The sequence below is a fragment of the Eumetopias jubatus genome, unplaced genomic scaffold, assembly GCF_037043125.1.
Source record: "Eumetopias jubatus isolate StellerSeaLion01/CBP00866 unplaced genomic scaffold, mEumJub1_p1.0 scaffold_4, whole genome shotgun sequence".
Lineage (NCBI taxonomy): Eukaryota > Metazoa > Chordata > Mammalia > Carnivora > Otariidae > Eumetopias > Eumetopias jubatus.
Genome location: NW_028274810.1, coordinates 75974332 through 75997777, shown reverse-complemented (window position 1 = coordinate 75997777; position 23446 = coordinate 75974332). Strand labels below are relative to the sequence as shown.

General features: G+C 40.7%; 1 protein-coding gene and 1 non-coding gene across 4 annotated transcripts in view; one reads left to right on the top strand and one right to left on the bottom strand.

Annotated features, from left to right (window-relative positions):
- The window catches only part of ZMPSTE24 (zinc metallopeptidase STE24), a 43186-nt gene extending 22701 nt beyond the window's left edge, over positions 1-20485 (top strand). For 2 of the 3 annotated variants that reach the window (XM_028123398.2, XM_028123397.2), the window contains 3 exons: positions 10651-10755; positions 13486-13629; positions 18782-20485. In XM_028123398.2, the coding sequence (XP_027979199.1) occupies positions 10651-10755; positions 13486-13629; positions 18782-19006 (474 nt within the window). In that variant the 3' untranslated portion in view covers positions 19007-20485. The remainder of the gene's footprint in view (positions 1-10650; positions 10756-13485; positions 13630-18781) is intronic. The other variant, XM_028123399.2, reaches the window with a different exon arrangement.
- LOC114224333 (small nucleolar RNA U13) lies at positions 11366-11469 on the bottom strand. Its single transcript, XR_003612350.1, has one exon. It is a non-coding gene; the product is annotated as a small nucleolar RNA U13 (small nucleolar RNA).
- Positions 20486-23446: the final 2961 nt, after the last annotated feature.

The window sequence follows — 23446 nt, the reverse complement described above, 5'->3', positions numbered from 1 at the left end:
TCGAGGAGCTGATAGTCTGAAGGGGAGAAAGTCATCGAAGCCCAGTACATTATGATAATTGTAACAGTGAAGCTTTGTATCCTGGACGCAGTGGGAGCACAAGAGAAGACATTTCTTAAATCTGACCTGAGTCTCAGAAGCTTTTTCTGAGTTCTTTCCTGGATGAGGTGAGGCTGAGGCTGATTAGCAAGATCTCAAGTACCAAGACTAAATGGGGGAGGAGGGACAATGATAAGAAACAACACAAATTTAATCAGAAACAGTTGCCAGTATTTGTATATATATGGGAATGTGCTATTGGCTTTGGTGTCATCCAGAGATGATTTTGGATCTATGTAACTCTGGGCAAGTAAGTTCTCTAAATCATAGATTTCTTAACTAAAAGATAATGCTAGCAGGGTTTCTCACCTTGGCACTATTGCCATTTTGGGCCAGGTAATTTTTGTTGTGGGAGGGTATCTTGTGCATCATAGGACATTTAGCAGCATCCCTGGCCTTTCCCCGCTACATGCCAGTATCAACCTCCCCTACCCTCAACAGTTGTCACAACCGAAAATATCTCCAGACATTGCTAGATAGCCCTGGGGTGGGGGGTCAGGGATTCGGGGGCAAGATCATTCCTGGTTGAGAAACACTGGGCTAAAGATGCCTGCCTTTTAGGGTTGGGAGGATTAAATGAAGCAATCTAGGGGAAATACCTTGTACTCCATTTTATGCATTCTAACTACCAGAAAATAACTATTATCTTTCGAACATCCATTTCGATCCTAAAAAAGAAAGTCAAGTAAAGTGCCTAGCCTAGTCATATGTATGTACAGGAGGCAAGATTCTGTGAAGGGATTAAGTAACATTTGGAGAAGGCTAAGTGCTTTGATTTTGCTTATTTTTGAAGTGAGTTTATCCTGCCAGTTAGGTTGCTTGGTCTGACCAAGCATCAGGATTTTAAGCTAGGAAGAGATCTTAAGGTCATCTCATCAGTAGGAAAACTGAAGTCCAGAAAGGGTAACTCAGCAGCGGCAGTGGGGAATCATGCAAGTTCAGCAAGTCAGCCTGCTTAAGAGGTATCTACATGCCGGCGTGCAGGGATGGGGGTGGATAACATCATAGCCAAACCATGACGTTAGATAGTGGTCCATTGATTTCAAACAATGTAGTGAAATTACTGACCTTTAGTATCTAGGGGAACATTATTCTTGGGCTTAAATCTTACAAAAGATTAGATAGTCTTTAGAAGTGTGTTGAGCAGAGTTTGAGTTATTTTGCTGACTTCTTGAAAAGCCTGCTTAATTTCGTTGATAACTACAAATTTTTAGCATCTAGGTACAGGTTACATGATGAAGATACATTAGACATAGTCCTGCCCTGAAGAACCTATAGTAGAGGAGACTAGCCATGTACACAGATAGCCCATAAATTAACACAGGCTGTGGTAAATAGTGGCTGGAATACTGTGGCTTTTAGAAGTTAAGAAATTAATGAGAATTCTAGTGATAAATAGTGGCTGGAATAGTGTGGCTTTTAGAAGTTAAGAAATTAATGAGAGTTTTAATAGACATTTTCTTAGAAGATATTTGACCTAAGTAGAATTTTGACTTGGGATTGGGGCTTTTCAGGTTGAAGTTATGGAATGAATAGAGCTATAGAGATTAAAAACAAAAAACAACTACATGCTGGCTGTTCTGAGACTAATGATTATGTGGATTTTTGTAGATGGAGATAGAAAGGTAGACTGGGACCAGTTTATAAAATTCTTCCTGAAGACATCGAGTGGTTGTTTCAGGGGCCTGGAAGGTTTAGATTGATTTGGGTAGAAGCCAAAGCTTGCTTTAGGAAAATTACAATTTGGTGGCAGCATACAGGATAGAGCAGACTGGAGGCAGGGAGACTTCTAGGGGCCTATTGCATCAAAGTAACCAAGATAATAAGGGTCCGCAGTAGAGTGAGAATCAGAGTAAGTGCAAGAGTCACAGTAAAAGGTGGATTTAAAGTACCTGGTGATTGCTGTCGTGGGGAGTGAAGGAAGTCAAAGATTGACTCAGCACAGAGAAAGACAAATACCATATGATTTCACTCATACGTGGCATTTGACAAAACAAACGAGCAAGGGGGGGGGAAGAGGAAGAGGCAAAGCAAGAAACAGACTCTTTATAACTATAGAGAACAAACTGAAGGTTGCCAGAGGGGAGGTGGGCAGGGGGATGGGTGAAATAGGTGATGGGGATTAAGGAGTGCACTTGTTGTGATGAGCACCAGGTGATGTACGGAAGTGCTGAATCACTGTACTGTACACCTGAAACATAACACTGTGTGCTAACTATACTGGAATTAAAATAAAAAACTTCATGAAAACAACAACAACAAAAATTGACTCAGCACTCATTAACTATAGTGCTTTCCGGTGCATGTGCCGCACTACTATTTTAGGTAGCATAGCAGGATCTTAAATTTGAACAGCTATATATTAAGGTAAATAAAACTAGTTCATGAATATGGCCATTTAGGACAAGGCTAAGTTTTAAAAAAAGTGAATTGGTTTAAAGAAAGCTGTTGAGTAAATAATCACACGGAGAGCACACAGATGTAGCAGAAGTTTAGGAAACAGTGGTTTATTCACCTGCTACTGAACGCCAACTGTGTACAGCACAGTGTCGGGGGAGGGGTTGCAAAGATGGTTTTCAGTCTGGATGAGGTTGAGAAAATGAAGCGATTCATTTAAAGTTTAAAAGAAAAACAACTAAGTGATCTGAAATCCCTCCTCAGAGAGAGCTAGTAATGTTTTGATGAATGGCTCTATACTGGTTATTAACATCTTAAAAGATGCTGAGGAAACTTAACTCTGGGATTTTACCCTTCTGGAGACAGAGTATTTGGAACAACCTGTCTTGAAAGTAGTTTGAATAAAAGGAAAGGTAAAACTATAGAAAAGCTGCCCTTTTGTAGAAGAAAAGAAGTATGTCCCAGCAAGTGCTAGGGTTATGTGTAAGTCTCCCCAGTTAATAAGAGTAATAGAAAGGGCAGAGGCCCCAGAGATGTGGGTTTGGGGTTTACCCACTACTCACTAGCAAGATGATCTGAAGCAAGACATTTTTAATTTGTCAGCTTCCTTTTCTTCATCTCTAAAATGAAGATAGTAACCCCCCATCCTGCCCAGTTTGGTGGTATTGGGATCAAAGAGTCAGTGGGTGAATCTTGTGAAAAATAAAGTGCTTTAGAAAAATTGAAGATGTGTGATAGTTCTCTCTCTTCCTTTATGTGAAGTTAGTTTGGGAAGTAAAGGAAATCCAGTTTTGTCCAAGAATCTGTCATAAGGAAGTAAGTCTCCTTTGTGTGGAAAGTGACCCTCGTTTAAGTTCTCATTCCAAATCTTTGTGACTCTGTACTTCCAAACAGCGTCCTAAACCCAGCCACATGCCACGACACAGAGGCCTGTGCTATCCAGTAGAGAGCTGGTTGTTCTATGAAAGAATTCATAGTTCATATCGGGAAGCCAGCAACTAGTAAAAACAGAGGCCTGAGGACCGTGTTACTTTATCTACAGTGAGGCTACTGAGAGCTGCCTTACAGCAGTGGGGTCATGAGCCGCTTGTAAACTGTCTGATACATCCGCGTCTGCCACATAGGCCATCCCTGAGTGGAAGCTATTATATTATTACTGTTATTAAACAAAACAGCCATATTTTTGCTTATTGTGAAAGCAACAGAAAAGTTAGAAAGCATGAATAATCTAGCTGACCATAAATATCTTCCTATATGTATTTCTCATCTTTATAAACTATCACTTTTTTCATCATTCTCCTCCTATTGGATATATGGGTTTCCAGTTTTTTGCTGTTAAAAATATTCTTGTAGTGAATATCTTCATATGTGAATCTTCACTCTTAATTTCCCCCTTGGAATAGATGTCTCTTAATTGGTGCTTAAAATTGGTACTCTTTCTTAATGGCCCTGAAGGTACAGGCACACATGTGGCCCTGCCTTTTAAAGAACTAGGTCAGTTTTTCATTCTTTTGTTCCCCTACCAGATAGGCTCTGACCTCAATTTCAATATTTGAAAGGAAAAGAGATAATAAATGTCGATGCTGTCTTGCAGATCTCTTTATCTTTCTCTGTTATGTTATCTACCCAGAAGAATTGGAGAAGGAGAGGAAAAGTGGTAAAATCAGTCTGGCTGCTTGTGTTCCCATTAGGTTGCATTTTTCTAAATTGTATAAAACAAAATCAGTTCCACATTCATCTGTTTTTTTTGTACTTCACCCTTTTAAGTAGCTGCAGTTTATTTCAAAACCCTTAGCCTTCACTTTTCTAGGATGTATATTCTTTAATTGTTTGTTGCAGGATACTGTGTGTGTCAGTAGGTCAAGCTGGTTTATTATTTGGCTCAGATCTTTATATCTCTTTGATACTTTATTTGCTTGATATCTCATTATTGACAGAGGTGTGTTAACAAATCTATTCATAGATTTGTCAGAATTGATACATTCCGAAGAAATAGTATTAGGTACATATAAATTCAGAATTAATGCATCTTCCTGGTAAATTCAATCTTTGACCGTTCTGTGGTGACCTTCTTTAATAATGCTGTTAAATCATCTTTTTTTTTTTAAAGATTTTATTTTTAAGTAATCTCTACCCCCAACATGGGACTCGAGCTTACCACCCTGAGATCAAGAGTCCCATGCTCCACCAACTGAGCCAGCCAGGCACCTCTTGAGCCACCTTTTAAATTGATTTTTGTCTGATGTTAATACAGCTATAGCAGTTTTTTTTTTTTTTAAGATTTTATTTATTTATTTGAGAGAGAGAATGAGAGATAGAGAGCACGAGAGGGAAGAGGGTCAGAGGGAGAAGCAGACTCCCCACTGAGCAGGGAGCCCGATGTGGGACTCGATCCTGGGACTCCATCCTGGGACTCCAGGATCATGACCTGAGCCGAAGGCAGTCGCTTAACCAACTGAGCCACCCAGGCGCCCGCTACAGCAGTTTTCTTTTGGTTAATGTCTGCTAGATGTCATCCATTTACTTTTTTAAAAAAACTAGTGAGCTAAAACTTACCATTTCAACCATTTGTAAATGTACAGTTCCGTGGTTTTTAGCATATTCATCATGTTGTGCAACCAGCCACCACTATCTCATTCATCCTTTTACTTCCCACCTTACCATCCTCTGTCTTAGATGCCTTATACAGGGCAAGTAGGTAGGTTTTGTTGTTACGGTTGTTTTTATTTTTATTTTTATTTATTTTTTAAAGATTTTATTTGTTTATCTGAGAGACAGAGCAGGAGTGCGGGGAGGGGCAGAGGGAGAGGGACAAGTAGACTCCCCATTGAGCGGGGAGCCCAACATGGGCTCGATCCCAGGACCCCGAGATCATGACCTGAGCAGAAGTCAGACACTTAACTGTCTGAGCCACCCAGGGCCCCCATTATGGTTGTTTTAAAATCCAAACTGAGGGTCACTATCTTTTTTTTTTTTAAGCTTAGTTTATTTATGTATGTTGTGATTACCGATATATTTGGAATTCTTTCTACCATATTATTTTATGCCCTTTTCTTCTGTCCTTTCCATACCCCGACCCTACCTCCAAACATACACATGTACACCTTCCTGCTTTTTTTTTTTAAGAACTGTATGAGGGTTTTTTTTTTAAATTATATTTTAGTTGTTATTCAGATTGGAAGGTTCTTGTATGATTGTTCTTTCAACGACTGCTGTTAAATATTAAGCTTGCCCATATAACTTAAAATCTTAAAATATCCAGTTATCTTCACTGCTTCCTGAACAATCCAGGGACCATACACCCTTTGATCCAATTATTCCTTTCATCTTGTGTTTTAGTTTTGTTTTAATTTTTAGCCCACAAATTAGCATTATCATTATCTTATGCAGTCATTATTTAGATTTATCCCTATGCTTACCTGTTTATTTGCTTACCATTCCCTATTCATCTTACACCTTCCTTTTTGACATAACTTTCCTTCTTCCAGAAGTATATGTTTTAGCAACTTTTTTTGAAATTTCTGGGTTTTGTTTTTATTTCATTCTCAGTCTTGGATGTCAATTCAAGACTATCTTATTGAGTTATTTATCTTAGCACTTTATTTTTATTTTTTTAAAAGATTTTATTTATAGGGGTGCCTGGGTGGCTCAGTTGTTAAGTGTCTGCCTTCGGCTCAGGTCATGATCTCAGGGTCCTGGGATCGAGCCCTGCGTCGGGCTCCCTGCTCCTCGGGAAGCCTGCTTCTCCCTCTCCCACTCCCCCTGCTTGTGTTCCCTCTCTCGCTGTGTCTCTCTCTGTCAAATAAATAAATAAAATCTTAAAAAAAAAAGATTTTATTTGAGAGAGAGAGAACACAAGTAGAGGAGAGGGGAAGAGGGAGAGGGAGAAGCAGTCTCCCAGCTGAGCAGGGAGCCCCACGTGGGGCTTGATCCCAGGACGCTGGGATCATGACTTGAGCCGAAGGCAGACACTTAGCCAACTAAGCCACCCAGGTGCCCCATTATCTTAGCATTTTATTTATTTATTTTTTTAAAGATTTTATTTATTTATTTGTCAGAGAAAGAGAGAGAGAGCACAAGCAGCCGGGGAGGGGGGGGGTGGGCGGCGGCGGCAGGCAGAGGGAGAAGCAGGCTCCCCCCTGAGCAGGGAGCCTGATGCGGAACTCGATCCCAGGACCCTGGGATCATGACCTGAGCCGAAGGCAGACGCTTAATTACTGAGCCACCCAGGCATCTCATCTTAACACTTTCAAGATGCCATTCTGGGGTGCCTGAGTGGCTGAGTTGGTTAAGCATCTGCCTTTGCCTCAGGTCGTAATCCCAGGGTCCTGGGATCAAGCCCCACGGCTGGCTCCCTGCTCAGCCGGGAGTCTGCTACTCCCTCTGCCCCTCCCCCTTCTGGTGCTCACTCTCTCTCTCTCTCAAATAAATAAAAATAAAATTTAAAAAGATGCCATTCCATTGTGTTATAGCTTCGTTGTTCCTGTTGAAAAAGTCTGCTCTGAGCTTATTGTTAACTTCTTTATAGTTCTCTCTGGTTGTTCTTAAGATTTCTCTTTGATTTTCATGTTCTGCAGGTATGGACTTCTTTAACTCAGCCCTACTCGGGATATATTGTCGTTCCTAAATCTAACAACTTAGATCTTTCCTGAAGTTTTGAGAATTCTTAGCCAATTATACCTTTGAGTGTTGCCTCTCTCCCATTCTCACCAGTCTATCTTTCTGGAATTCCGGTTAGATGAATGTTATACTATCACATTCTGTCTTCCACAAGTGATAATCACTCTTTTTATCTTTTCCGTCTTTTTGTCTCTACATCCCAGTGCACTGATTCCTTCTCTGGATATATTTACTCTATTCTTTAACCAGCCCGTTGTGTTTTAATTTTAAAGCTCTATTTGTTTCTTTTTCAAGTCAGTTTGGTTGTTTCTGGATGTCTCCTGTTCCTTCTTCATGTTCATAGATCTCTTCTTTGTGTAAAGTATCCTTTTTAAAATATTTTGTGTCTAACAGTTCCATTATCTAAAGTCTTATGGAGCTAATGATGCTCTTTATTTTTTCTGCTAACTCTTACTCATTGTTCCATCATTTTCTGAAGTCTTTGGCAATTTTTATTGTGAGCTCACAATGCATCACTGATTTTAATCTTTAGGAATCCTGAGGGGTCTGGGTTTAGGGTACAGTCCTCAATTAGAGGATTTGCATTTGCGTCTGTCATCTGTCCCCAGTGCTCCCAAACTGAAAGTACTTTCATCTTTCAGCTTGGGATTTTTCTGGACCATACAGATCATGATTTTGAATTTTAATCAGAGACTTTTTTCCCCACTTTAAGTAAGACTTAACACAATTGGGTGATTTTACCACCGTATTTTTTTCTAGCTCACTCTTTGACTCAGAGTGTAGTCTTTCATGGATTTATGCAAGGGATCTCAATTTCATCTCCTCACCTTTGGCTTTCCCTTACTTTCTAATAAACTAAACTCTATGTCTAAAAGGATATTTATGGGGTGCCTGGGTAGCTTAGACAGTTAAGCGGCTGCTTTTGGCCCTCATAGTCTCAGGGCCCTGGGATTGAGCCCCACATCAGGCGCCCTGCTCAGCAGGGAGTCTGCTTCTCCCTCTCCCTCTGCCCCTCCCCCCACGCGTGCTCTCCCTCTCTCTCTCTCTCTCTCTCAAATGAATAAATAAAATCTTTAAAAAAATTTTTTTAAAGGATATTTATAATCCCTTAAGCATTTTTAGATGTCTGAGAGTTTTTCAGACTAGTTAGTAATGTTGCCACAAGCAGGTGTCCAGTGGTGGGTATGTATGTATGTTTGTGTTGGTGAGTAAACATGTATGTGCACATGTGTGAGTGTGTATAAGATTAAATTGTTCATTGTGTCTCGGCACTATTTACGTTGGATCTGGGAAGTTATAAACAATTTTATTTGGCTTAGTAAACATATTTCATTATTGATTTGACCACCATTTATGTTTAATTATTTTCCAGTACTGTAATAATATGCAAATGGTTACACATGTGTCAACTGAAATTATTTTATTTGATTGATGAATATTGAATAATTTACTTTTACATTCATAATTGTGTAAAAGTTGAAAGCACAGGTCTACCAGACTACCTGGCTTCAAATGCCAGACTTTGGCTTTGTGGCCAGAGGAAAATTAGTTAACTTCTCTGCCTAGATTTTCTCATCTGTAAAATGGTAATAATAAGAATATGTCATATGGTGGTTGTGGTATATAAATGAGATAATTAAGTATTTAGCACAGAGGGTCTATGTTTGTAGTCATTGTTTAATAAACGTTAGCAATTTTTGTAGTTATTTTTTTCATCTTTCCTGGCCCAGTCTTCATATGTGTCGAAGGGGAAAAAATTAAAATTTTCTCCTTATATAATGTCTGTTTCTTCCATATTGCTTTTTTATGGATCTAATCTTCCATCTTAACAACTTCCCTAATATATCTGATAATTCTTGGTTGTCTACTCCTTAGTAAGAGAATGGGACTAAAAATTTGCCTGGAGTCTCTGAGCCTGTCGATAAGGTGTTTTCACTTTGGGCTTTGCTGTAGGCTGGCCTGGGTAGGCTTTTTGCCGGGCAACACCTGGTGTTAGTATCCTCCAGTCTTTCCTGGTGGAGTGGTCCTGAATTCCCAGGGAATACTCTTTTGATCTTCTGCCTGGAGGGTAGTGTTCTGGGAGCCAGGTGCGGGGGTGAGGGCTGGGTCAGGAGAGAGAGTTGTCAGTATTCAGCATACCCTACCGACAGCTAACCAGTTACATAGTCTGTTGCTAGCGCACTCTAGTCTTCGCTGTGCCCAACCCTTGGTTGAAAAGTTCTCTTCTTTTGCCCTATCCAGAGAGAATAAACGTTCAGGCTCCTGCCACAATGAGGGAGGAACAGTTGCCTTTTGGTGTGGAGCTGGAGAAGGAATCTGAAGCTTTAACTACTTCTGAAACCGCTCTTTCCCAATTCTTATTTTAGGGCCTTTCCCTTTTCTCCCAGTTCCAGAAGTACCTAATGTTGTTAGTTCCCAAGCCCTTTGCAGACTGTGTGGTGTAAATCAGGCTGGTCTGTTTGCTCCACTGCTGGCTTGTGAGTCAGCTTTCTTTAGTCTGCTAAGTCTGTTCATATGCCCATATGATTTCCTGCTTCTAAAATGTTGCTGTTGTCACCTCTCATGTTTTCCCCATCCATGCGGGTTTGTATCTTTTAAAAAAGTTCCTTGACTATAGTTTTAATGGGGATTTTGGAGGGAATAACATTAGTTGTGAATTGTGAATGTTCTTTTCACCATCTTAACTTGGAAGTCTCAGTTTTTTAAATGGCAATTCATGGTGTATTGGGAGGTGATCATAAGTGATATGTGCTTATTTGTAGATGATTTGGAATATAGGAAAGATATAAAACAGTTAAAACACCATCATAATTGTATCATGTAGAAAAACTGCTGTTAACATTTGATATATATCCAGTTTGTTTTCTGTATTTTTTTTTTTAAATATTTTATTTATTTGACAGAGAGAGACATAGCGAGAGCAGGAACACAAGCAGGGGGAGTGGGAGAGGGAGAAGCAGGCTTCCCGCGGAGCAGGGAGCCCGATGTGGGACTCGATCCCAGGACCCTGGGATCATGACCTGAGCCGAAGGCAGATGCTTAATGACTGAGCCACCCAGGCACCCCTCTGTATTTGTTTTTATATACACATTCACATTTTTTCAAAATTGGAATCATTATTTTTAGTTTTGTATCATGCTTTCTTCACCTAATAAACCATTTTCCCATGTCAGAACATAATTTTGGAAACATTTCTAATGGGTTTACGATATGGCTGTCATATAACTTTGTCATGATTTATTTAAATATTGTCTATTAATAAAGATTTGTGTTATTACCATTCTTTTTTTCTAATAAGCTTCATGAAGTCAGGGAATGTCTGTCTTGTTCATGATTCTTTCTCCAATGCTTAAGCTACTGTCTACCATCGAGTGATTCAGAGAATGTTTTATTAAGTAGATGAGAAGTTTTGCACAAAAGTCTGATTGTTTTCTTAAGTTAGTTAGAATCTAAGAAGGGCTCTTACTGGATTAAAAGGCATAAACTTTTTGAAGGTTGTTAATAATTTTATTTTCAATGTGTTCTTTGATTTAGAATAAGAAACAAGGATGTAAAAATGAGGAAGTGCTTGCTGTACTTGGCCATGAACTGGGGCACTGGAAGTTGGGACACACAGTCAAAAATATCATTATCAGCCAGGTAAGTTAGGAGTGACAGTTCTCTTTTTACGGCACGGTAGTCAAAGAAGTATGGCAGACAGGAGAGGTGGTCTGGTGGAGAGGTGGCTGCATCTCCTGGCTTCCTGACTTAATACCTGTAATCTCAGGCAAGTTCCTTAAGCATTCTCTGTCTCCAACCCTTTATTGAATGATAATACCCCCTAGGACTGATGTAAGAATAAAGGAGTTAAGGCAGGCATGTAAAGTCGTATGTGGAAGCAGTAAGGACCGTGTCATTTTTATTGCTGTTACCACCATTGTGGCCCCCTCCAGAATCCCTCAGCTCTAGGAACTGCGAAGATCAAAAGCCATGAGCCTTGATAAGCTGGACATTAAAATGCTTTCTTTTTAAACTTTTTTTTCTCATTTACAAGCCATTATATATCTATTGAAGAGAACTGTAGTAGCTATAAAGAAGAAAATAACAATTCCTGTAACATTCTTCCTCTGGGGTCTAAATCAACTCTAAAGCAACAGTTACCATGGTTGTGAGCCTCCAGGCAAAATAGCACTATATCCTGCTGACTGGTTCTGAGCAGATGTGGCCTTAACCGAGTCTGAAGTGGGTGTTTGTTTTTGTTTTGTTTTCATGTCAGACGGGTAATGTGCTAAGGTCATAACAAGGTTTGAGGGAGGCAGATGTCACACAACGGCATAAACATCCAATCATCATACTTAAGAACTATAAAAGGATCAGAAGTGGGTCTTTGTACCTTTCTAAAGGCCTGCTATTTCTGGATGGTGGTCTACATGGGAAGATCTGTGCGCTCCTGTGGGCCCTTCCTGTTGCCTTGCATCTTTCAGTAAAAAATGAATTCCTTGGCTTGAAGCTAATTGTATGGATAGATGGCAGTGAGTAAGACAGTAAATAAGTCCAAATCCAAGTTTAGAGTATTTAGTCTAAAGAGGAAAATCACTGCTGCTTTCATGAAGGAAGGGGTGCAGTGGAATCAGGCTACCACGAGGTAGTGAGCTGGTCCCTGAGGTGTGGTACCCCATCCAGGGAGGGGTTGACTGCCCCTTCTAATAGATTGTGCACTCAGGAAAAGCCAGTGGAGGGATGGATATCTAGGTTGTTGACTAATGCACTGACTCCTTCCCTGGCACCTTGGCCATTTTGTTCAAGAGCACCTTGACCAAGTCCTAGAGTGGCTGGGGAGAGAAGCTAACATCCAAAGAGCAGGTATCTTCTCCACCTTATTGAACGCCTCCTTTACCGTGGACTCTTTTAGTGAATATTCACATAGGACCAAAGTACTATCATACTCTTGGCTAGTTTTGGAAGTTTTTTCACATACCTCTTTTCCAGATCTTGTTAGCCATCCTAGAGTTCGTTTCAAGGCCCTGATCATTCAGCCAAACTATTATTTGCCCACTGCCAATAATTATATATTTTTAGCTCAGGCCTTCTATCCTTCCAGACTGAGTGGGCAATGAGATACACTACCTAAAATTTCCCTCACTGAGAGTATTTCCTTCACCGCTGCCTTCCAGGAACAGCCCCAAGTGATTCTGTAATACCACAGCAGCCCACTTTCAGCCAGTGCCAGAAATAATGTATTATTTGTAAAATGGGTGTTCAACTTTTTCATCCTCAAATGATTATGGGGAGCTCCCCGTGAGTAAGGGTTGATTGAGGGGTGGCAGGAGTTGGTATACTGGGCGTATAAGCCACTTGCTCATTTAACTTCTCTCTTCATGACATCCTTCATTCCCACTTGCATAGATACCACTTAGACCTGATGTTAGAATGCTTCGGGGCATACCAGTTTCCTGGCTAGGTGGATCATCAGGAGGGGCAGCTCAGGCTGCAGGATCCTAGTGTCCCACGGTCAGGAGTCAGCCTCTGGGAGGACCCAGTAGCAAACCAAAAGTTGTTTTTCAAAAGGCAAGTAGTTACTTGACATAAATGGCACGCATAGCTTCTAATCCTAGGGGCCTTCCCTGTGCTGAAGTTTTCTTTTGGAGCTTGTCGTGTTGGATCCACTGAGTTAACAAGGACTGAATGGTAGAGCTGCTTGTGCTTCATCCTGGGCCAGCTGGCGAATCTTATGCTGAGCCCCACTCTAGGCTGGTAGCTTTTGAGGCATCTGGCAAATGGTTTGGAGCAACACATTCAGATATGGTACCTCTGGCCTCTAAGATCCTGACCTGCCAAGGGAAAGAATGGTATTTGTTCTCCAACCTTACTCTAGCACCCCTTTACTCATATTTTGGTGCAGACTTTTGATTTTTTTTCTCTTGTTTATTGTTAAAGATACATCTACTTTTTTCTTGGACCTAACTACTCAGTACAGCTCCAGTGGTCCTAAAGAGTATTCAAGGGAATCTTGTTTTTTTGGAGCTTCCATATCAAGGTGAGGTGGAAGGCCTTATGTCTGATTATGATTTAGTGCAAACAAAGCCAGAATCCATTCTAGCCCTTTAACTTTTTACAGAAAGAAAATACTCCATTGCTATTGGCCACTTCAAACCCTCAGTCATAGGAGGCTCCACTTAGGCCTGTCCTTACAGAAAACTATACAGGTTAGACATTTGGGGAAATTTTATTTTTCTTTCTAGAATAAAATTATAAAGTTACCTAAATAACTTTTTCTGTGATTACACTAACACCATTCTTAGAATCACACCATGATGTCTGATTCTAGTTTTTTGGTGCTTCTAAAATCACCTTAGTAATAAGTTAGAAATTTTGTGTCTTTCTTTCTAGATGAATTCTTTCCTGTGTTTCTTCTTGTTTGCTGTATTAATTGGTCGAAAGGAGCTTTTTGCTGCATTTGGTTTTTATACCAGCCAACCCACTCTAATTGGATTATTGATCATCTTCCAGTTTATTTTTTCACCTTACAATGAGGTAATGTATAATTGTTAAAATTATCTCACATATGCCCTTGCATTTCAAATCTAGAACCTTTAAGATAGTGAAAAAAGGAATAAACAAAACTATAGTTTTAACAAGTAGATGAGACAGTCTTTTAGTCTCTTGATTGACTGGCCCGTCTAAGAAAGTAGCAGAAAAACCCAAGCCTGTTAGCAGGGGGAAAAAAGTAGAGGACTAGACTTTAGTGGTGGAAACCTTGATCTAACGTGTACCTCAGAGACTTGGTGGATGGAGATTAACTATTAGAATGCTATGTCCTAGATCACACATTCACCAGTGCTTGGCTGAAAATCTTCTGTGTGTGAGGGAATGAAACAATGATAGTTGAGTATATGTATGGCTAGATGTGGGAGGCTGTATGACACTGCTCCTCTGATCTGTTCTCTGACTACCCGCTTCAGAATAGCCTTGGGGGAGGGGTGGTGCCTGGGTGGCTCAGTCGGTTAAGCGTCTGCCTTCGGCTCAGGTCATGATCCCAGGGTCCTGGGATCGAGCCCCATGTCGGGCTCCCTGCTGCACTGTGGGGAGCCTACTTCTCCCTCTCCCTCTGCTTGCTGCTCCCCCTGCTTGTGCTCTCTCTCTGTCAAATAAATAAAATCTTAAAAAAAAAAAAAAAAGAATAGCCTTAGGGGTCACACTATAGGCCCTTTAAATCAAAATTGGGTGTGTTATGGTAAGTGAATTTCAAGAACCACTGCTCAGATTGCTCAGTAGGGGGACTCCATGCAGGTGGTAAGGCATGGATTAATGAGACTGTATATTAACAAATCTGATGATGGCAACATGTCATGATATTTGATAAATTAAGTCAAATTAAGCCAAGAAATAATATTGGGGATTTTGAGATGTCTCCATCCAGAAAGATTCTTTCTTTGAGACAGGTTGTAAAGATTTTAAGATAAACCAAATGAATCCTCTTTCTCCATTACAAAGGGGGAAGGGGTTCAGAAAGAACAATAGAGAGGAATAGATGATATTTGCATAGCGTTGTCCATATAAACTAACAAAGTTTTCCAGAGCATGGAGATTTACTACCTTTAGAATCTTTTTTTTAAACTGGGGAAAAAATGTTTATAAAATATTTGTAAAATATGTATAAAAAATTTTATAAAATTTTACATATAAAATTTTACAAAATTTTTATAAAATATTTATAAAAATGCCTTATGCAGTTTGTTACTGCTTAAAGAGGTTAGAGACACTTTTTTAAAAATTTATTTTATTATGTTATGTTAGTCACCATACATTACATCATTAGTTTTTGATGTAGTGTTCCATGATTCATTGTTTGTGTATAACACCTAGTGCTCCATTCAATATGTGCCCTCCATCATCGGGCTAACCCATCCCCCATCCCCCTCCCCTCTAAAACCCTCAGTTTGTTTCTCAGAGTCCATAGTCTCTCATGGTTCCTCTCCCCCTCCAATTTCGCCCCCCTTCATTTTTCCCTTCCTACTATGTTCTTCTTTTTTTTTAACATATAATGTATTATTTGTTTCAGAGGTACAGGTCTGATTCATCAGTCTTACACAATTCACAGCGCTCACCATAGCACATACCCTCCCCAGTGTCTATCACCCAGCCACCCCATCCCTCCCACCCCCCACCACTCCAGCAACCCTCAGTTTCTTTCCTGAGATTAAGAATTCCTCATATCAGTGAGTTAATATGATACTTGTCTTTCTCTGATGGACTTATTTCACTCAGCATAATACCCTCCAGTTCCATCCACGTCGTTGCAAATGGCAAGATTTTGGGGTTTTTTTTGATGGCTGCATAATATTCCATTGTACATATACACCACATCTTTTTTTTAATTTTTTTTTTAAAGATTTTATTTATTTGAGAGAGAATGAGAGAGAGAGAGCACATGAGAGGGGGGAGGGTCAGAGGGCAAAGCAGATTCCCTGCTGAGCAGGGAGCCCGATGTGGGACTCGATCCAGGGACGCCAGGATCATGACCTGAGCCTAAGGCAGTCGCTTAACCAGCTGAGCCACCCAGGCGCCCTATACCACATCTTCTTTATCCATTCATCTGTTGATGGATATCTTGGCTCTTTCCACAGTTTGGCTATTGTGGACATTGCTGCTATAAACATTGGGGTACATGTACCCCTTCGGATCACTACATTTGTATCTTTGGGGTAAATACCCAGTAGTGCAATTGCTGGGTTGTAGGGTAGCTCTATTTTCAACTTTTTGAGGAACCTCCATACTGTGTTCCAGAGTGGTTGTACCAGCTTGCATTCCTACCAACAGTGTAGGAGGGTTCCCCTTTTTCCACATCCTCACCAATATCTGTTGTTTCCTGACTTGTTAATTTTAGCCATTCTGACGGGTGTGAGGTGGTATCTCATTGAGGTTTTGATTTGGATTTCCCTGATGCCAAGTGATGTTGAACACCTTTTCATGTGTCTGTTGGCCATTTGGATGTCTTTGGAAAAATGTCTGTTCATGTCTTCTGCCCATTTCTTGATTGGATTATTTGTTCTTTGGGTGTTGAGTTTGATAAGTTCTTTATGGATTTTGGATACCAGCCCGTTATCTGGTATGTCATTTGCAAATATCTTCTCCCATTCTGTCAGCTGTCTTTTGGTTTTGTTGACTGTTGCCTTTGCTGTGCAAAAGCTTTTTATCTTGATGAAGTCCCAATAGTTCATTTTTGCCCTTGCTTCCCTTGCCTTTGGCAATGTTTCTGGGAAGAAGTTGCTGTGGCTGAGGTCTTAGAGGTAGCTGCCTGTGTTCTCCTTTAGGATTTTGATGGACTCCTGTCTCACTTTAGGTCTTTCATCCATTTTGAGTCTATTTTTGTGTGTGGTGTAAGGAAATGGTCCAGTTTCATTCTTCTGCATGTGGCTGTCCAATTTTCCCAACAGCATTTGTTGAAGAGACTGTCTTTTATCCACTAGACATTCTTTCCTGCTTTGTTGAAGATTAGTTGACCATAGAGTTGAGGGTCCATTTCTGGACTCTCTATTCTGTTCCATTGATCTATGTGTCTGTTTTTGTGCCAGTATCATACTGTAGAGACACTTTTTTTTTTTAAGATTTTATTTTTAAGTGACCTCTACACCCAGTGTGGGGCTTGAACTCACAACCCCGAGATCAAGAGTCACGTGCTCCACTGACTGAACCAGCCAGGCACCCCTAGAAAACACTTTTTAATGACATTGCCCTTTCTATCTTCTGTCACAGTTCAGGCATGCCTTAAGGACAGTGAGCTATGTCTACTAAGTGACCCCCCCCCCCGGTTTGCTTTTTAAGCAGTTATGCTATTTATTTAACTGATTTTTTTGTCTCTTCCTCACTGTCAGGCTGATAATCCTTACTACTGTCGGTGTGACTTTGCCTTACATTGTTTTCTCTTTCTAGTTTTCATCCTTAGCCTACCCTAGGTGGGGAAATCAGATCATCAAACTCATTAAGTAGCAATTACTAGATTCTGACTGATTTGAAAGGTCCTATTGGAAGTATAGGCATGCCCAGTGTTAGCAGTTATCCTTTGTGTCAGCTAATTTGGCCACACAGAGGGTTTTTGTTTTTCTTGTTTGCTTCCTTATATTGAGTGGTTGAGTTCGCTTCAAAAACCACCTAAATAAATGTGGGTATTAGAGTAATTTGAAATGTGATTAATCTGCAGAGATACTAGCAACTGTTTAAAAAATCTTAGCCCAGAAGATTTGTTTCAAAAGGACTAGGTATTTAAACAAACAAACAAACAAAAAAAACTTATGCTAATGTCAGTGTTTTAGAAGGCATGACAGGAGGGACACCTGGGTGGCTCAGTTGGTTAAGCGACTGCCTTCGGTTCAGGTCATGATCCCAGGATCCTGGAATTGAGTTCTGCATTGGGCTTCCCACTGAGCAAGGAACCCGCTTCTCCCTCTGCCTGCCACTCCCCCTGTTTGTGCCCGCCCCCACACCGACAGGAAGATAAATAAAATTTAAAAAAAGAGAAAAAGGAACCCAATATGACATTGTTTCTTTAAAAGAAAAAAAAGGCATGATAGGAAAGAGCTGTTTTCCTGGGAAAGTTGGGGAAATTGCCCTATTGAGAAGAGTTTGGAAACCTACAGCAGAGCAGGAAAGTGCAGGTATAATATCTGCTTATGTTTTTACTTATTTAATAAGAGATTCAAAGAATGCTTAAAATCAGATAGGTTGATAGGGGCCAACCACATAATGATTCTATCCTAAAAAACTATTCAAGATGTAGAAAGAAATTTCAGGCAGAATTCAGATAGTAGCTTTGAATATGTTTAAGAAGGTATTAGGAACTCCCAGACTTTATTTTGAAACTATTTGCTAGTAGAAATGAGAGGTACAAATGAGAGACTTTTTTTTAAACTTATTTTTTTTTAATGCTGAAGTATTTTAAGGTAAGAACTAGAATTCATGTCGTTCATCCTGAAGTACTCCAGTGTGCAAAGAAATTGTTTTTCCCTCAGAAATTTATATTTTCAAATGAAATTTGACTCCTTTGTAATGGTCATCTTCAGTGACTGGATACTTATTCTGGCAATGCTGCCATAGCTCAGAACATTGTAGAAAATTCAATTGTGAGGTTGTCATTTGAGGCTGAAGCCTCTTATGTGGAACTAGCAAGAATATGTTTTTATAGAGAAAGAAAGAGTCTGAATGAAAATCACCACGACTTAACTCTGACCCTGAAGAAGGTGATGTGTGTGGTCTGCAGAGCCACTGAGACTCTCAGTGCCATCACCTTCTAGCTATGTGACTTCCACCAAGTTACTTCACCCCTCTGAACGTCACCTTCCTCATCTGAGAAAGAAGCAGTAAGAGTAATTACCATGTGGGATGGTTGGGGAATACGTACAGTGCCTACCTCAGTGGCTGACACATGGCAGATTCTTAAAAATTCGTGTTTTTTTGGTCAGAATAGCATTCATTGGGATATATATCTGTTTCTGGTCTGTTTGCTTGGGGGGAGAAAAAGCTCAATTTATAATCCCCCACCTCAGGTTCCCTAAATACGAGTGATCTTTCTCTGGGCCTGCTGCATCTCCTATCCTGAGCTGACCTCCCCTGCAGGCCTTGCTCATGTAGCTGTCTGGGGCAGCAAAGGAGGGGGCAGTGGTTAAAACCCTTCTGTTTACTATTTCAGGTTCTCTCGTTCTGCCTAACCGTCCTAAGCCGCAGATTTGAGTTTCAAGCTGATGCATTTGCCAAGAAACTTGGGAAAGCTAACGACTTATATTCTGCTTTAATCAAACTAAACAAAGATAACTTGGGATTCCCTGTTTCGGACTGGCTGTTTTCAATGTGGCATTATTCTCACCCTCCGCTACTGGAGAGGCTTCAGGCTTTGGAAAACTCAAAACAAGACTGAGGTGCCCAGGGTCTGCGACTGAAGACATTTCTGATTATTTCTGTCCTGGCAGCATGTTCCAGCTCTTGATGTTTTTAAACTTTTTTTTTTTTTAAAAGAAAAATTATTAAGTACAGAAAAACCCGGATTTAAATACATTTACTATCTCATGTCAAAAATGATTTTAATGATCCATTTCTTAAAGAAACCACTGGATGAAATTTTGAGGCTTAATGTTTTTAAAGGCATAGTTTTATCTTTAGCATCTAATTTACCATCAACTTTTAAAATTCTTTGAGAAAATACAAAACTTGTTTTATTTACACACTAATATGGAATCTGCATATAATGTGTTCGGGGGCATACGTTTAAAAGGGGAACACCACCTCAGTCCTCTCTGAGGCAGAGACAGTGTCCCAAATGATTGTGCTCATATCTAAGTTGAGATTTGTTTCTGCTTTCATGCTCTTGTGATCTAACATGGCCAATCAATGTTTTAAATAAGGAAGAAGATAATCGGTAAGGCTGATGTTAATTAAATGAAAGCAGTGAGAAATACGTTCTACTGTTCTGCCAAATTTCTCAGTTCCCTCTCTTGCTTCACACTGATCAGGAGCTTCTAATAGTGCTTTGAAATTTAGAATGTTTTAAATCACTGGGTTTTGTTTTTGTTTTTAGGAAAATATCAGTCTTTATCTTTCTACGTGGTGGGTATGGTCCCATTAGGGGTAAACTGGTATTTTTCAGAACATTCAGCTTTTTTCTCATTTGTACTTTTATTAAAAAATAGTGCATCCTTTCACTTAGCAGAAATTGCCCTATCGAACAGGTTTTGCTATTTTTAAAGTGGCAGAATGTGGAAAGAAGAAAAAAGGAAATGTTAAGAGACATAGGGTGAAATACTGATGTTTCTTTTAAGGTATTTCAGGAAAAAATATAGTTTTATATCTCTTTAAAGGACAGAAGAGTTTTAGTTTTTATTTTTGTAATTTTTATCAGGAAGTCATAAGTACTATTTAATCAGGCCTGATTCCATTTTTGAAAATCACAGTTCTTGATGTGCAGCTAATTTTTATTTTCAAAACAAATGTCATGAAAGATTTCCAGTTTTCAGAGCTGTGTGTTTGACTGCTTCAAATCTCTGTCCATTTTCTGAATGAGAACTGACTTTGTGCCAGAGCTCCCATGCTCTGGTAATGTTTCCCTTCTGGGCGTTTATTCCAAAGTGGAATCAGCTGTGCACCTTTGGTATCTGGCCAGAAAGTCTTTTACTCAGCTCATATTTGGGTAATGTCTTTACATGGAAATATAATAAAAATGAAGGTCTAGTTTAGTGCTGCATTATTTATTTTCCTAAGGCTAAAGAGGAGCAGTTTTTTGCTTTTATCCAGCATCCTTTATCTGTGAATTCACGCTGTGATAACTGCCTTTCCTTCCTTCTGTGCCTTTAAATACAAATTTCAGTTCTGCACAAGTGAAACATTAAAAATTGCCAATGCAGATTGATGGACTTTGTCTTTGATTTGACAAAATTGTGTGTCATTTGTTACCTAGATGTGTGTTTATTACCCCAGAAGAACTGAGGGCTGGTCATTAAGAGTAGGAAGCAGCAGCCCCACTGCTGAGTGACGACAGCGCCACCCTGTGCCTAACCCGCACAGTCTTCCTCCGTGTCTTCCTCCTGCTCCGCTCCAGAGCACCTGGTTCTTGGTGTTTCCTCAGAAGCTGCATCTGGAAGCACTCCTCCATTTCCATCAGCTCAGATGGTCCTGGGCCTGTCTGGTCTGCTCCAGCTGCCTCTTTGGGCTCCTTTACCTGTGGCAGCAATAACTAGCTTTTTAATATGTGATTGTTTTGACCTAGTCCCCTCCAGTTTATGGATCGCAGAGGCATAGGGATGGCAGACAGTACCAGTGGATTCCTGAGGTATTGACCAATCAGGCAGGAGGAGAGAGGCCAGCAAGGGAGGTGGCGCTCTGTACCCTAATACTCGGTGGATATGCAGGGGGCAGGATGAAACAGATCCAGGCCTCAGGTAAAACGGCATGATCTCAGCAGTGTTGATCTCTGAATTGAAGGTAGAGTATACACTGCCTTTGTCTAACTTGGCCCTTTGTGGAAGTCTGAGAGCTACTAGTAAATTTTACCTCTGTTTCGGATAGGAGCAGAGTTCCTAGGATTAATTCAGTAATTTTAGTTCCAGTGATGGTGCCAGCTTGCCCTTGGCCCTTACAGTCTCACTGTCATCCCTAATCCTTTGTGCGGTATTCCCCTCCCTGAGGAAGCCTTCTTCCGCTTGGTCTTCCTCAGTCCTTTGGATTCTTCTGCACATATATGCATTATGTTACTTTGACTGTTTTGAGTGTTTTATCATCACTAGCAGGAAGCTTACTAAGTACTACCTGAGAGCCTTAAGTTCTGTCCTAGGTGCTATACAAAGAAAATTACAGGGAACTTAGATCCAAAAACTCATGTTTCAAGGCCACCATGATGTGAGCAAGTAACTTGTATATGAGGCTATACATAGAGTTTGGTGGGAAGGCAGAAATAACCCATAGTGGAATGGTATAGTCCTGTTCAGACAACATGGATAGGAAAACGTCTGGGTCTCCTCATCCAGGATGCGTTCCAGGGAGGAGGATTTCCCAACGATTTGACCAGAGACAGATAGGATGATACCCCCCATGTTTTCTAAAAATCAGTGAAACCAGAATTGCCCACACCCAGTGAGCAGGACGAAGCCGGCATCTGAGATACCAGCCTGTACCTTCAGGTCAGAGCTCCTCTCCTGGCTCTCTGGAGGATGGTTGATAAACAGGGAAGATGTAACTTCAGGTTAAGACCCGGGGTTCTACAATCCAATATACCACATACCACTTACTAGTAAAATCTTGGGTAAGAAATGTGAGTCTTCATTTCTCCATCTGTTACTTAGCAAATACCAAGTCCCTACTCTGTACCAAGCTGTGCTCTCGGCACTGGGGGATACGTTAGTAAATAGATGATAGAAAAATCACTACCTCATGGAGTTTACATACTAGAGTGGGGGAGACAGACAATAAAATATATATATAATAGGTACTAAACAGTGACACATATTTTGGAGAAAAAGAGCCCGAGGTGTGCGAATGTGTTGGGAGTGGGAGTTGCAATTTATTCTTTTTTTAAAAGATTTTACTTATTTTTTAATTTTTTTTAAAATTTGTTTTATTTATTTTGGAGAGAGCACACGCATGCACACAAGCAGGGGGAGGGACAGAAAGAGAGAGAATTTCTTTTTTTTTTAAAGATTTTATTTATTTATTTCAGAGAGAGTACAAGCAGGGGGAAAGGGGCAGAGGAAGAGGGAGAAGCAGGCTCCCCACTGAGCAGGGAGCCCGATGTGGGGCTCGATCCCAGGACCCTGGGATCATGACCTGAGCCGAAGGCAGATGCTTAACCACCGAGCCACCCAGGCGCCCCGAAGAGAGAGAATTTCAAGCAAACTCCACGCTCAGCGCGCAGCCGCAGCCCCATGTGGAGCTTGATCTGACAACCCTGAGATCATGACCTGAGCTGAAACCAAGAATTGGATGCTTAACCAACTGAGCCACCCTGGCGCTCCGGGAGTTGCAATTTAAAATAGGGTGGGGGCGCCTGGGTGGCTCAGTCGTTAAATGTCTGCCTTCAGCTCAGGTCATGATCCCTGAGTCCTGGGATTGAGCCCCACGTCAGGCTCCCTGCTCTGTGGAAAGCCTGCTTCTCCCTCTCCCACTCCCCTTGCTTGTGTTCCCTCTCTTGCTGTGTCTCTCTCTGTCAAATAAATAAAATCTTAAAAAAAAATAGGGTGATCATAAAGTGTTGCTAGAGGTGATGTCCGAACAAAGACCTTACAGAATTGAGTAGGTGATTTGCAGGAAGCAGGTGTTTTGGGGAAGAACATTCCAGGAGGAGGGAATAGCAAGTATAAAGGCCTTGATGTGGGAGTGGGTCTGGTGTGTTTGAGAAACCCCAGAAGGCCAGAGTAGCTGGTATGGGATGTACCAGAAGGAAATAGTGGGAGATACAGTCAGAGAGGTAGGGACAAGGCAGATTTTACAGGGTCTTGTGGGCCATTGTAAGAACTCCAGCTTTTCCTAGGGAAGCCATCTGAGGGTTTGGGGCCAGAGAGCAGATCATCTCTGTTTTAACAGGATCACTATGTTTGCTTTGTTGAACAAGGGTGCCATCGGTGGACTAGTTGAGAGGCTCTTGTAATACTTCTGCAAAGAACTAAAAATGGTGCCTGGGTGGTAGTCAGGGAGGTGGTGAGAAGTGGTTGGATTCTGGATGTATCTTCAAGGCTGAACCAACAGGATTTGCTGATGGAGCAGATGTGGGGTGTGAGAAAAAAAAGTAGAGGATGATCCCAGTGTATTTAGCCTCAGTAAGTGAAAGCATGGAATTGCCAGTAACGGATGGGGAAGGAGGAAGGAGAAGGGC